The 15,096-nt window shown below is 49.0% G+C and overlaps 1 protein-coding gene across 1 annotated transcript in view; it reads right to left on the bottom strand.

Annotated features, from left to right (window-relative positions):
- Positions 1-12,517: 12,517 nt before the first annotated feature.
- The window catches only part of LOC115404204 (toll-like receptor 1), a 3,050-nt gene continuing 471 nt past the window's right edge, over positions 12,518-15,096 (bottom strand). The window contains 2 exon segments of the mRNA XM_030113438.1: positions 12,518-14,380; positions 14,382-15,096. The exon segment at positions 14,382-15,096 is cut by the window's right edge and continues 345 nt beyond it. Coding sequence (XP_029969298.1) covers positions 12,917-14,380; positions 14,382-15,096 — 2,179 coding nt within the window. The 3' untranslated portion in view covers positions 12,518-12,916.

Here is a 15,096-nt window from a genome sequence, read left to right as displayed (position 1 = left end):
AGAACCGGTGACAACGGGCAGCCCTGCCGGAGTCCAACATGCACTGGGAACAGGTCCGACTTACTGCCGGCAATGTGGACCAGACTCCTACTTCGGTCCTACAGAGACCAGACGGCCCTTAACAAGGGGCCCCGGACTTCCAAAGCAAGATAAGAAGGGATGCAGTCAAACGCCTTCTCCAAATGCACAAAACACATGTGGACTGGTCGGGCGAACTCCCATGAGCCCTCGAGCCCCTGTGGAGGGTCTTGAGCTGGTCCAGTGTTCCACGACCAGGACGAAAACCGCATTGTTCCTCCTGGATCTGAGGTTCTGCTATCGGTGGAATCCTCCTCTCCAGGACCCTGGAGTAGACTTTCCCAGGGAGGCTGAGGAGTGTGACCCCCCTATAGCTGGAGCACATCCTCCGGTCCCCCTTTTTAAACAGGGGGACCACCACCCCGGTCTGCCAGTCCAGAGGCACCGTCCCCGACCGCCACGCCATGTTACAGAGACGTGTCAAGACAGTCCCTGCATATCCAGAGACTGAAAGGATCAGTTCGGTTTAAACAGTTTTCACGTTGTTTATAGAACGAAGTGAAACAATATCCTCACCCAGAAGGGTTTTCTGATCTGATAAGTGGTTCGGGAGAAATTTAGATCCAAAGTCGAGCTGCAGATGTTTGCAGTTCAGAGATCTTCTTCTTCTTCTTTGGAGCAGGTGGCGACCAACAACTTAGGTGCACAGCGCCATCTACTGTGTCTCTTGGTGAATGTTCTTCGGTTCACTTCCTGATCACCGTGTTCACTTCAGAGATCTGTAAAACCAGCAGCAGGTATTTTGCGACCCCGGGCTGTGGAGGAGGAGAGGCTGAGGGACCAGGAGGAAATATTGGTGAAACTAATGAGTTTTTGGACGATTAAAGCCGTTTTGGGAGCCGGCGCCACACATGCCCCATTGGCTAACAGTATATGGAGGTCTGCAGCTCGACTTTGGATCTAAATTTCTCCTGAAACACTTATCGAATCAGAAAAGCCTTCTGGGTGAGGATATTGCTCTACTTCTTTCTATAAAAGATGTGAAAGCGGTTTAAACCGAACTTATCCTTTAAGATACTCAGGAAGAACCTCGTCCACCTCCGGTGCCTTCAGACCGAGGAGCTTACCAACCACCTTGGTGACTTCAGCTTGGGTGATGGACGAGTCCACCTCTGAGACCTCAGACCTCAGTCCACCTCTGAGACCTCAGACCTCAGTCCACCTCTGAGACCTCAGACCTCAGTCCACCTCTGAGACCTCAGCCTCTGCTTCCTCTAAGGAAGACGTGGCGATGGGATTGAGGAGGTCCTGGAAGTCTTCCTTCCACCGTCCTATAAAGTCCCCAGTGGAGGTCAGCAGCTCCTCCCCCACTGTAAACTGTGTTGTTGGAGACCTGCTTTCCCCTCCTGAGGCGCCGGATGGTTTGCCAGAAGTTCTTGTAGGATGACCTGTAGTCCTCCTCCATGGCCTCCTGAACTCCTCCCAGACCACAGTTTTTACCTCCACAGCCGCTCAGACTACGGTTCTCTTGGCCTGCCGGTTCCTGTCAGCTGCTTCTGTAGTCCCACGAGCCAACAAGGCTCTACAGGACTCCTTCTTCAGAAGGAGTCCTGTAGAGCTGAAGCTTGACGGCAGCCCTTACTTCTGGTGTTCAGGGGTTTCCGCCACAGCAGCACCGGAGACCTTACGACCGCAGCTCCGAGCAGCTGCTTCAACAATGGAGGTGGAGAACATGGAGAACATGGAGAACATGGTCCACTGGGACTCCATGTCCCCAGCCCCCTTCAGGGTGTGGGAGAAGCTCTCCTGGAGGTGGGAGTTGAAAGCCCTGCTGACAGAGGGTTCAGCCAGACGTTCCCAGCAGACCCTCACAATGAATATACCTCACATCAGAGAAGCACCATGAAGTAAAATGTGCATTTTCAGTATAAAAGCTGTCAACTCCGTCACAGAAACAACACATGCTCTACATGGATCTCTGCAGATGGATCTCAACACATTTCTTTCATTCTTCTGAAATGTTCAGGTAGGTTATAGACGAAGCCGCTCCACAGTCCAGCAAAAGTCGTCTTCCTGTTTTTAAAGGTGAAACAGGTCTTTGCTTTATTTCAAGATCTTTTCTTGTAATTTAAAAATAGCTAACAAATTTCCCAATTGATCTATCTTATTTCTATCTGAACCAAATTCAGCAACGCCGTGTCTTAAACTGAGTCCAGGTAAACTAAGCTAACAGGATTATTATTCACCAGTACGAAGTGGAGCGTCTCACAGTAGCAGCAGCTTGTTGTCACCAGCAGGGGGCAGAAGAGGGAAGGATCTGAAATGATGTTCTCAGGTTCATGGAGAGTGGGAGCAACAAGACAAGAGTCGCTCTGAGAGTTCTGCTCAGAGGAATGAACACATAAAGAGTCCCGTATTATCCAGCAGAACACTGGGTTCTCAGAGTGCTGCTACTGGAGGTTCCTACGTTTTCTAACAGTAACAGTGAGGCAGAGAATTCCGCGGTCAGGAGCCTGTCGAGAGGAACCAGATCCCAGTTTCAGTTGGAGAGGAACACCCAGTCTCTGGATCTGTCTACCTCCAAACCAAGAACCAGTGTCTGCTCCTCTGAGTTCTGCAGGAAGTCTCCTCTGGGTCTGGTTCTACAGGAAGTCTCCTCTGGGTCTGGTTCTACAGGAAGTCTCCTCTGGGTCTGGTCCTGCAGTAAGTCTTTTTGGGAGCCGGAGCCGGGTCACGGTTGGTGCAAACACAGAAACCAGTTCAAAGTTGTGGGCCGGGCCCGGTTCGGCCTGGTTCAGCCCGGTTCAGCCCGGGAACCAGTGTGGTTGAAAAGGGGCTACTGTGATTTTCTCCTCATTGTAATAATGAAATCTCTGGTTCTTGTTTAATTTCTATTTCCTTTACCAAAATAAAAAGTTTATGTTAAAGGGGTACAGCGCAGTTTTAAATATTACATTTTCAATTATTCACACCCACACACGTTTTCACCTTTGCCTGATGGGCAGCAAGAGCTATTTCTGCAAGATCGCAGTCGCTCCTGTTTCCCTGTGCAGGGCACTGAAGGCACAGCAGTATGAGTGATTCGGGTACGAATCGCTCTGAGCCTGATGTAATGCGCCTCCCGCTGGCCTGGTAATCCTTAGGTTTCATTTTGTCCGCCATTACTCCGCCAGACGCTTAGCAGCAACAACGGAGCAGTACTGAGGATGGAGCTTCCAGAAAGTAAGAACAGACCGGCTTCTAGCACTGCCACAGCTCCAGCACAGACCCACCAGGCAGGAGAAACTTACATTTTACTGGAGCGCTGCTAAAAGAGCGAGGAAGGAGTTCCCCTCTTCTGTGCACGGGAGCCACAGGGACGAGTTTTTCACTAAGGCCTGCAGGGGTCGGTGTTTCACATAAAACGAGCAAACTGCACTTTGCTCCTTTAAAAAGTCTCCAACAAAGGGTGGCTGTGGGTTGCTCTGCTCTGTGTCCTGACCTCTGACCTCTGACCTCCTGCTGTGTGAAAACAGTGAAGGCTTGAACTCCAGATTAATGTAAAACTGCAGAATATGTGTCGTCCAACAACTGTCTACAGAAAACCTCAGCACTGGGCAGAAAATGAAGCTCTTATTGATGACAAAACATTTGACACGTCAGAGAAAGGTCAACCAGGAAGTGAGAGTTCCTCCCGCACTCTGGTGTTTCCTCTTCTGCAACAGCTCTGTCTGAAATATGAGCTCTTTATCCTCCAACAGAGCACTGCTTAAACGCCAGCTGAACATTCCCTGTTTCTGACGAGAGTCAGGGCTGCTGGAGCATGATCTGACATGAGAATATTATGGGATGTACAGTCATGACTGAGGTTAAAGGTTTGGAGTCCAGTAGGAAAAAGTCTATTGTAGAATAAGACTTGTGAACGGTGGAGAAATAAGAAAAGTCTTTTTTTGTGGGATGAAGAAGCCTCCATACGTCCACTAGGTGGCAGGATTGCAAAAGATTATTAAGCAGTTCACTGTTTTTAACTGAACTCATTTAATATCGCTGCCTGTCCAGAAAGTTATCTAGAACGCAATTAAAGTCACCGCCGATAATAACATCAGTACTGGTCAAATCTGGGATCCTTTTAATTATTTTTTTTTAAAAAGGGTCATCAAAATTAGGTCTGTATAAATTTCTACAGTTGTTGGTGTGGAGTTGAGTGATCCACACACGGTTGAATATCTGCCTCGCTGATCAGAAATGGCATGTGAATGAATAAACGGCTCGTTTTTCTGAACCAGAACGGCTACCGCTCTGATTTAGTGGTGAGGTTGGACTGACAGATCTGCGAGGCCCCAGAAGGACGTGGTCGTTTTGCCACTACCTTCTTAAAGGAATACTCCACCCAAAAAACGATTTGGCCTCATTTTCTACTCACCCTCATGCTGAGAAACACTCTGGAGCACTTTTTTGATGTTTCAAATGCAGTTGGAGATGTTTGGGGACTTTAGTTGTCAACAAACAGGGACCGACAGAGCCCGACAGAAAAAATGGTCCATAAAATCCACAAAACGTTCCCATTTTCCTTCATACTGCTCGTCCGCTGTAATCCAAGTGTCCTGAGCGCGTAACGTCCATAATTAATTCTTAACAAGGTCATTTAGTACATTTTAAGAGCCCAAACAGGGCGCTCTGTACAGCTCCATTGCATGTCTGCACGCAGCCTGAACTACGGAAGCCTCGGCAGACCAAGCCAGACGCTTGCGCGCTTTCAGCGACTACTTTTCTAAATTGCAAGCGTAGAAGAAGAAGTTCCGCTGTTTATATTCTGCTGTGAGTGACCGAGCTGTGGACAATCACAAAAGTGATTGGCTGCTGTTTTAAAGCTTTGAATTCGGTGTCCTGCTGAAAGGGCACAAGCGTGTTGCTTGGTCTGCCGAGGCTTCCGTAGTTCAGGGTGCACGCAGACATGCAATGGAGCTGTACAGAGCGCACTGTTTGGGCTCTTAAAATGTACTAAATGACCTCGTTAAGAATTAATTATGGACGTTACGCACTCAGGACACTTGGATTACAGCAGACGAGCAGTATGAAGGAAAATGGGAACGTTTTGTGGATTTTATGGACCATTTTTTCTGTCGGGCTCTGTCGGTCCCTGTTTGTTGACAACGAAAATCCCCAAACATCTCCAACTGCATTTGAAACGTCAAAAAAGTGCTCCAGAGTGTTTCTCAGCATGAGGGTGAGTAGAAAATGAGGCCAAATCGTTTTTTGGGTGAAGTATTCCTTTAATAAGTGTTTCCTGGAGAAAACTGATATCGGCTTTAAATGTGCACACACTTCCCCCTTTTAAAGGAGTGTCACCACCTCCAACATTCCAGCTGACTACTTTCATTTCCCCATAACTGCTCATGTTTGAGTTGTTCAGCAGGAATATTTACTAAGATAAGGATTTGGCTGCACGGATGAGGCCCAGAAGTCTCCTTTTTTGTTTTTTTAAGGTGTAAAATTGGCAGGCCAATGTAATCAGTGGCAACAGACACAGCACTGCAGCACAACTGAAAAGTAAAATTCAAACTCAAGCATTGAAGGAGTCACTTCAGTCTGAAGATTTCATTTCAGCCACTGTTCTTGTCAGGTACTGTGAGCTTCTGTATGAAGTTAAAAAGTCAAGCAGTGTCTCAAATAGCTTCCATTGAGCCGTATTTATTACCTGTATTCTGAACATCTCCCTCTAACTTCAAACAAGCTCTGAAAAGCAGTGAAAGAGAAACTATTAGCAACTTTAGCTTGCCTTAAACATTGTCTGTAGCCAGAATTCAACTACCAACCAGCATCTGTTCAGAAGGATTTCTGATCATCTCACCACTGTTTCCTCATCAGATTCTACAGAGTTTTCCTCCACGTTAAGCTCAGTAAAGCAGCGTGTGTCTTTTCGCTGACCTCCCTGGTTTCAGCCAATCAGCTCTTCACAGTGTAAATGCTGGAGTTCAACTCTCAAACACTTTTTTCAAAATACACCCACATCAACTCAACTCAGAGTCTGGAGACCAGGGCTGGTTTTAGTCACACAGGAGGCAGGAAACTGCAAAGCGCTGCTTCACGCCGGGTTAGAGGGACGAGGGTGTCAAACACCCGGTTCCCCTGATGAAGGCGTCCAATCACTCTCCACAGGAATCCTCCGCCGTGCTCCGTCAGGGTGAGCAGCACTCCACCGTGTGACGGCTGGAGTTCTGACTCTCTGCAGGCAGCAGCTCGTCTCTTCTGAACCGTCTGTCCCCCACAGCAGCCATGTCCTCGTCCACAGCGTGTGGCGTTATTCACGTCCAGAGACATCCAGGTCCCAGCAGTAAGGTGGCCACAAACAGCTTCTTGAAACCAAAATGACGTTTTCAAAAGTTTAAGATGGTTTGGCAGGACGGCCTCCCCGTTCAGCTCCACAGCTCAGCTCACTGCTGCAGCTCTTCTCTCTCAGGTTCCAAAGCTTCATTTCTTTCCCATAAAAACAGTCAGAGTCTCCAGAACGTAAAGATCCTTCTCAGTTCTGCAGACTGAACACTGAGGAGGCTGTGGTGGACAGGAGGACACTGAACACACTGCACCCATGACGGAGAACCCCACCACCCTGTCCACCCTGTCCACCCTGTCCACCCTGTCCACCACACACTGGACAGACCGCGGAGCTCCTTCTCCACCACACTGCTCCAGCTCCACTGTCTGCAGGACAGATCGGGAAGTCCTTCCTGCCTCAGGCATCAGTCTGTACAGGTTACTGTTATCTCACCTGGCCGACAGAGGAAACCATCACCTGTGTGCTGCTGAGGCCCGTTGCTCTGGTGGCACTCCTACCCTGACGTCTTAATATTTATTATCCTTGCATTCCTTACTTTTCTTTATCCCACTCAGCACACTTCCCTTATCTTTTTATCTTTTCATTCTGGAATATTTCTTATGTCTTCAATTTACTCTTTGTGCTCACTGTTTATGTCTGTATGTATGTCAGGGTGTGTGTGTATATATGTGAATACGTGTATATCTGTGTGTGTGTGTGTGTGTGTGTGTGTGTGTGTGTGTGTGTGTATATATATATATGGAGAGAGAGAGAGAGAGAGAGAGAGAGAGAGAGAGAGAGAGAGAGAGAGAGAGAGAGAGAGTCAGGTCCTGAAGTCATCTGAATGGCAAAAATAAGATCCAGGCCATAAACACCTCCGCCCTACCAGTAATCAGATACCCTGCTGGCATAATATCCTGGCCACTGGAAGAAATGCAAGCCACTGATATCAAGACCAGAAAGCTCCTTACAATGCACAGAGGGTTCCACCCTAAGTCCAGCATACTGAGGCTGTACACCAAGAGAAAGGAGGGAGGCCGAGGACTAGTGAGTGTCAGAGCCACTATCCAGGAGGAAACCAAGAGCCTCCATGAGTATACCAAGAAGATGGCCCCCAGTGATGATCTGCTAGGTGAATGCCTCAGACACCAAAAGCCCAGTAAGGAGGAGCCAGAGGAGCTATCATGGACAGACAAAGCCCTGCATGGCATGGACCACCGACACATTGAAGAAGTGGCTGACAGTGGAAAAACATACCAGAGGCTGGAAAAGGCTGGACTGAAGGACAGCACAGAGGCACTAATCATGGCTGCACAAGAACAGGCCCTGAACACAAGATCAATAGAGGCCGGGATCTACCACACCAAACCAGACCCCAGGTGCAGACTGTGCCAAGAAGCCCCAGAGACAGTACAGACCATCACAGCAGGGGGTCAGATGCTGGCAGGCAAGGCAGACATGGAACAGCACAACCAGGTAGTGGGCATCGTGTACAGGAACATATGTACCCAGTATGGACTGGAGGTCCCAGGGTCAAGATGGGAGACACCTCCAAAGGTGGTCCAGAACAATCGAGCCAAGATCCTGTGGGACTTCCAGATCCAGACTGACCAGCAGGTGATGGCCAATCAACCTGACATAGTGGTGGAGGATGAACAGCAGAAGACAGCTGTGGTGATAGATGTAGCAATCCCAAGTGATGGAACATCAGGAAGAAGGAGCAGAGAAGCTGGAGAAGTACCAAGGGCTGAGGGAAGAGATGGAGAGAGTGTGGGGCGTGAAGACAACAGTGATACCAGGAGTGATCGGGACACTGGGAGCAGGAACCCCCAAGCTGGGAGGATGGCTCCAGCAGAGACCAGGAACAACATCTGAGAGCTCTGTTCAGAAGAGGCAATCCTAGGAACAGCTAAGACCCTGCAGAACCCTCCAGCTCCAGGACTCTGGTAGACCCTGCAGAACCCTCCAGCTCCAGGACTCTGGTAGAGGACCGAGCTGGAAGGAGACAGACACAATACCGCCGGGTGGCGAGAACACAGTTTTTTAAATACGTACAGGACTGTCTCAGAAAATTAGAATATTGTGATAAAGTTCTTTATTTTCTGAAATGCAATTAAAAAAACAAAAATGTCATACATTCTGGATTCATTACAAATCAACTGAGATATTTCAAGCCTTTTATTATTTTGATATTGCTGATTATGGCTTACAGCTTAAGAAAACTCAAAAGTCCTATCTCAAAATATTAGAATATTTCCTCAGACCAAGTAAAAAAACAAAATTATAACAGCAAAACAAAATCAAACATTTGAAAATGTCCATTAATGCACTCAGTACTTGGTTGGGAATCCTTTTGCACGAATTACTGCATCAATGCGGCGTGGCATGGAGGCAGTCAGCCTGTGGCATTGCTGAGGTGTTATGGATGCCCAGGATGCTTCAGTAGCAGCCTTTAGCTCATTTGCATTGTTGGGTCTGGTGTCTTTCAGCTTCTTCTTGACAATACCTGACAAATTCTCAATGGGGTTCAGGTCAGGGGACTTGGCAGGCCAATGGAGGACAGTAATGCCATGGTCAGTACACCAGTTACTGGTGGTTTTGGCACTGTGGGCAGGTGCCAGATCATGCTGGGAAATGAAATCATCATCTCCATAGAGCTTTTCAGCAGAAGGAAGCATGTAGTGCTCTAGACCGTTGATATTTTTAAAGGGAGGTTGAAAACACACCTTTTTAATCAGGCTTTTAACTGACCTTTTATAGTCCTCTTATTCCATTCTTATTTATGTAATTTTATTCTATTTTATTATGCACATTCAACTTGTTTTACTTTTTTACTTTATAATCCTATCTTATTATCTTATTTTAATTTTGTGTCATATTTTATTATGTTTTAGCTGTTTAATTCCAGTGTTTCCTCAGGGGGGTCCTTCACACCGGGAGTTGGTGCTGGTCCAATGCTGGGGTTACTGTGCCCGGGTACTCTGGTCCTGGCTGGCCTGGGGGCTCCACACTTTGGTGTGCGAGTTCCCATGGTCTGTCGGGGTCGGGGGTCGGGCGCTGGAGCCACAGTTTTAATTGACCCTCGACTTCCCTTGGTGTGGGGGCCCCACTGGTGGCGTTTTCCCTAAGATGCTCAGTGCCATGCCATGTCTCCTCTGTTCTGTGCGAATTAATGGTAGAGTGTGAGTGTGAGTGTGAGTGTGAGGGTGAGGGTGAGGGTGAGGGTGAGTGTGTGTGTGGTGCATACTGTTTGATGGCGCGGTTTTTATTCTTTTTGTTTTTATGACTGTTTTTAATGTTCAGCACTTTGCGTTGTTTTTATTAATATGAAAAGTGCTATATAAATAAAATCTGATTTGATTTGATTTGATTTAGAATCTCTTGGTACACAGCTGCATTTCCTCTGGACTTGATGAGACACAGTGGACCAACACCAGCAGCTGACATGGCTCCAAACCATCGCTGACTGTGGGAACTTCACTCTGGATTTCAAGCAACTTGGATTTTGCTCCTCTCCAGCCTTTCTCCAGACTCTGGCGCCTTGACTTCCAAATGAAATACAAAGCTTGCTTTGGTCTGAAAAGAGGACTTTGGACCACTCTTCAACTGTCCAGTGCTTCTTTTCCACAGCCCAGGTCAGACGCTTCTTCCGTTGTCTTGAGTCCAGAAGTGGCTTGACCATGGGAATACGGCTGTTGTAGCCCATTTCCCGGACACGTCTGTGAACAGTGGCTTTTGATACCTGGACTCCAGCTTCAGTCCACTGTCTTTGAAGCTCCCCCAAATTCTGGAAGCGGCTCTTCTTCACAATGCTGTTCAGCCTGCGGTCATCTCTCTTGGCTGTGCAGCGTTTCCTGCCACATTTCTCCCTTCCAACAGACTTTTTGTGAATGTGCTTTGAAACTGCACTCTGTGAACAGCCTGCTCTTTGAGAAATGTCTTTTTGTGTCTTACCCTCCTGATGGAGGGTGTCAATGATGGTCCTCTGGACAGCAGTCAGAGCAGCAGTCTTCCCCATACTTGTGATTTAGTTTACTGAACCAAGCTGAGTGTTTTTCAAGGCTCAGGAAACACTTGCAGGTGTTTCCAGTTATTTAGACGATTCGAGTGATGAGTTAAATAGCCTACTAGTATACTTTTTCATGATATTCTAATATTTTGAGATAGGATTTTTGAGTTTTCTTAAGCTGTAAGCCATAATCAGCAATATTAAAATAATAAAAGGCTTGAAATATCTCAGTTGATTTGTAATGAATCCAGAATGTATGACATTTTTGTTTTTTTAATTGCATTTCAGAAAATAAAGAACTTTATCACAATATTCTAATTTTCTGAGACAGTCCTGTACACACACACACACACACACACACACACACACACACACACACACACACATATATATATATATATATATATATATATGCATGTGGTGACTGATGTAATGACTCGATGTTTTAGAGATAACAACCATGAGACTGAGAAACAATCAGTCAGTCCAGATCAACATGATCTATCCTTACTGTGCTTCATCATTTTCAAAGCTGTTCTGAGACATGGAGACCTGGACTGAGACATGGAGACCTGGACTGAGACATGGACTGAGACATGGAGACCTGGACTGAGACATTTCCAGTGTGATGAAATGAGGAGAAACACTGTTCTGTTGTGAGCAGCTACAGTGTAGTTTGGAGATTTGTCCATGTTGTTTTGAGAATGTAATTTCTGTTTCAAGAAATGAGTGAGAGTGGTGGGAGACAGGGAGCGGGGCGCTTCACCCCCCCTCAGGTTTTCAATCTGAGCTGTAAGAACTCACTTTAACACGATGAACATATTATCCTCTGTGTTGAAGTGAAGGATGAGGCTGAAGCTGATGCAGAGCATGGTAATCCCAGCAGAGGGCGACACTGCTCTCAGTCAGAAGACAGGACGTCCTCTGCCTGCAGTCTGTCCTGTTTTCATCAACGTTGAAGACACTTCTTCAAGACTGAGAGAAAAGCTCGTGTCGAATTATCTTAACCTGATCGAACAGAAAAAGATGAACCCTTCAGATTTCACTCACTGGTGTGTCTTCAAAGAAGAGAGACGGAACCGTCTCCCATCAAAATGTTCATATCCTGTCCCATAAAAACACTGTCCCTGAGTGTCCATCAGACCACTACTGTCCCTGAGTGTCTACTGTCCCTGAGTGTCCATCAGACCACTACTGTCCCTGAGTGTCCATCAGACCACTACTGTCCCACAGTGTCCATCAGACCACTACTGTCCCTGAGTGTCTATCAGGCCACTACTGTCCCTGAGTGTCCATCAGACCACTACTGTCCCTGAGTGTCCATCAGACCACTACTGTCCCTGAGTGTCCATCAGACCACTACTGTCCCTGAGTGTCTATCAGGCCACTACTGTCCCTGAGTGTCCATCAGACCACTACTGTCCCTGAGTGTCCATCAGACCACTACTGTCCCTGAGTGTCCATCAGACCACTACTGTCCCTGAGTGTCTACTGTCCCTGAGTGTCCATCAGACCACTACTGTCCCTGAGTGTCCATCAGACCACTACTGTCCCTGAGTGTCCATCAGACCACTACTGTCCCTGAGTGTCCATCAGACCACTACTGTCCCTGAGTGTCCATCAGACCACTACTGTCCCTGAGTGTCCATCAGACCACTACTGTCCCACAGTGTGATGGGTCTTTAGATAAAGGTTACTTCAATATGACTTCAGGATGGATGTGACGTCTGTACTCCCCAGCCCCTCACCCAGGCCTAACCCCAACCCATACCCTGAACCTACATCTAACCCCAACCCTGACCCTGATCTAACCCTAACCCAAACCACAACAAAGCCTAACCCTAAAGAAATGTTTTTACACTTTCCTTTTTTCAGTAACAACAACATGGTCAAGAAAACACTGTTTCCCCTCATTAGGACCGGAAGAAGGTCCCACAAGGCACCTCGTGCAGGTTTTTCTATCCTTGTGGGGACATTTGGTCCCCACAAGGATAGAAATACAAGAACGCACACACACACACACACACACACACACACACACACACACACACACACACACACACACACACACACACACACACACACACACACACACAGAATAAAATGAAATCATTTAAAATGAATTGACTTGTCTTTAATAACAGTAAGCTGTGACTGCCTCAGTGTAGTCTTGAAGCAGTGAAAAACCACTGGATACATGTTTTCTTCTGGCTTTTAACAAAACACTCTTCATGTAAACATATTGACCGTGATCAATGAGGAAAACTGTTGGAGATGATCCGTTATGGTCTGGATTAGAGATCAGTTACAATCTGATGGGCTGCACTCGTGGCAGTTTTAGATGAAATGAGGCGATGTGGGAGAATACGACAGGCTCCTGTAATTAGCAGCGTTTGGAAGCCAACAGGTCTGGATCTGTCGGCTCTGTGGAAAATCATGACCCTGAATTCAAGTTTTTCTTCTTTTCAGTTCCAAGTAGAAGATGTTGAACATCTTCTCCATATGTTGTGTCTCCAGCTGGATCTCAGAGTTTCAGACAACAGAAGAAGGGTGTGGAGCAGAGGGAGGACCACTTCAAACTGTCCCATCATGCTCTACATGTCTGGACATGTCCACAGCTCCGCCTGCTGCTCCGTCAGCAGAGGGACAGTGTCTGAGACGTCCTCTGGCTGTTCCGCCAGCACAGCGAGGGTGTCGGCAAGGTCGCTGGCCACGCCCCTCAGCACCGCCCGGTCTGCGATGTGCAGCATGGAGCGCAGGCTGGCCCAGAAGAGCTGCTGCTTGCGCGGCTCGCCGGGCCACTCCAGGTACGTCTGCTCCCTCAGCAGGCTCTTCAGCCTCAGGAACTTCCTGGGGAGGGAGTCTGCGGGGATGGGCTCCAGCAGCAGGAAGACCAGCGAGTCCCGCTGGACGCTGATGGCCCGGTGGTGGGCGAAGAACAGCTCGTAGTTGCACCACTCGCTCTGCACAAAGTGCTTGGAGAGGACGAACAGAGTCTTGTAGCTGGACTCCACGCAGCTGATGATGTTGTCGATGATCCACTCCCCGGGAACGAAGTCGCGCTCGTGGACGCAGAGCGAGACGCCGGCCCTCTCCAGAGACGGCACCAGCTGGTCGTCCACCCAGTCCGAGTCCTGGTGACTGTACGAGATGAAAGCGTGGTACTTGAAAGACATGTTGTTCAACAGGTTGGCGCGTTTCCTGCCGCGCCTCTTCATCCTGATCCACACCCACAACATCTTGGAGTACCACACTCCATCGCATTTATGGAAGACCAGACCGACGACCGCCGACACAGCTATGATCACCGGCAGCGAGACCGCAGCCTGGAGCCCCGCCTCGCAGGACAGTCTGCTGGTCCTGTACTCCGACAGCGAGCGGTTGGAGTAGCGCGGCGGGGTGCTGCAGGTGTAGTCCAGAGGCCAGTCCGGAAGGTGAGACTTGTTGAACAAGGTGACAAACCAGTAGGAGTCGCAGGAGCAGACGAAGGGGTTTCTTCCTGCTTTGAGCGTCTGGAGTTGAGGAAAACCTGCCAAGGCCTGGCTGAAGATGGAGGTGATGGCGTTCTGGTCGATGTGGAGGCTGCGCAGAGCTGGCAGTCTGAGGTCAGTGGGCAGGACCTGCAGGCTGTTGGAGCTGAGTCCCAGGTGGGTGAGTTTGAGAAAGCCAGCCAGGTCCTCCCGCTTTATGAACGTGATTCCAGTCTTGGACAAGTCGAGCCTCTCAAAGTGCGTCGACAGGAACTGGAAGACCCTGTTCCCCAGGTTGTTGTTGGCCAGGCTGAGCTGGATCAGCTGCGACGGCCAGGAGCAGGGCTTGTCCAGGGACAGGGAGTTGAAGCTGAGGTCCAGAGACTCCACCGTGGACATCAGCTTCATGTTGACACAGATGAGGGACAGACTGATGAAGCGGTTTTTACTCAAAGACAAGTGCCTCAGTTTGGGAAACGCAGCGGTGTGGGAGCAGCCGGGCCACCAGAAACCCGTCTCCGACAGCAGGTTGTCCGACAGATCGAGAGTCTCCAGCGACGGCAGGACGGATATGAGTCTGCAGGGCAGGGATGTTCATGCCGGTCCCAGACAAGGTGAGGCTGGTCAGGCCGGAGACGGCCTCCAGGCTGATGTTGAAGGTGGGGTAGCGGTACTGGTAGTGGTTGATGCCGCTGAAGGACAGCGTGTGCAGGTTGATGGTGTGGTTCAGGGTGTGGAACTGGAACCCGTCCGGCGTGTCCTCGTTGTACGTCATGTTGACAAAGGACAGCCGGTAGAGGCTGGACAGCCACACGTTCTTCAGGAAGACCTCCATGAAGGACGAGTTGAGCCAGGTGCTGACGATGGTCAGGCTCTGGACGGAGGGCATGGCCGGCAGGGGTCGGAAGGGGTCGTCGTGCTGGTCGCAGCTGTCGGGGAAAAGCGTGATGAAGGTCAGGGCCGTGGTTCCCGTCACATTCAGGTCCACCAGGAGGCGCTCAAACACTTCAAAGTTCCCACAGAAAGGTGCAAACAGGGAAAACTCCTGGATGGAGCGGATTTTAGCCAAAGCCCCAGAATCGTAGTTCTGCATGTGAACCCCCGCTCCCAGGAAGAGGCGCGAGAGGGAGGCGTTGCTCAACGGGTCCAGGTCGCTGTGGCGGAGCGAGTGGGCGGCGCTGCTGCCCAGCAGCAGAGAGTCCAGCTTCCCCAGGCTCTGGAAGGAGGCGGGGATCTGGTACGTGCTGTACAGGTTATAGGTCAGGTCCAGAATCCTCAGGTCCTTCAGGGACATGTCGGGGATG

This window comes from Salarias fasciatus, chromosome 17 (genome assembly GCF_902148845.1).
Source record: "Salarias fasciatus chromosome 17, fSalaFa1.1, whole genome shotgun sequence".
NCBI lineage: Eukaryota > Metazoa > Chordata > Actinopteri > Blenniiformes > Blenniidae > Salarias > Salarias fasciatus.
Note: the sequence above shows the minus strand (reverse complement) of the source record. Positions and strands in the feature narration are given on the sequence as shown.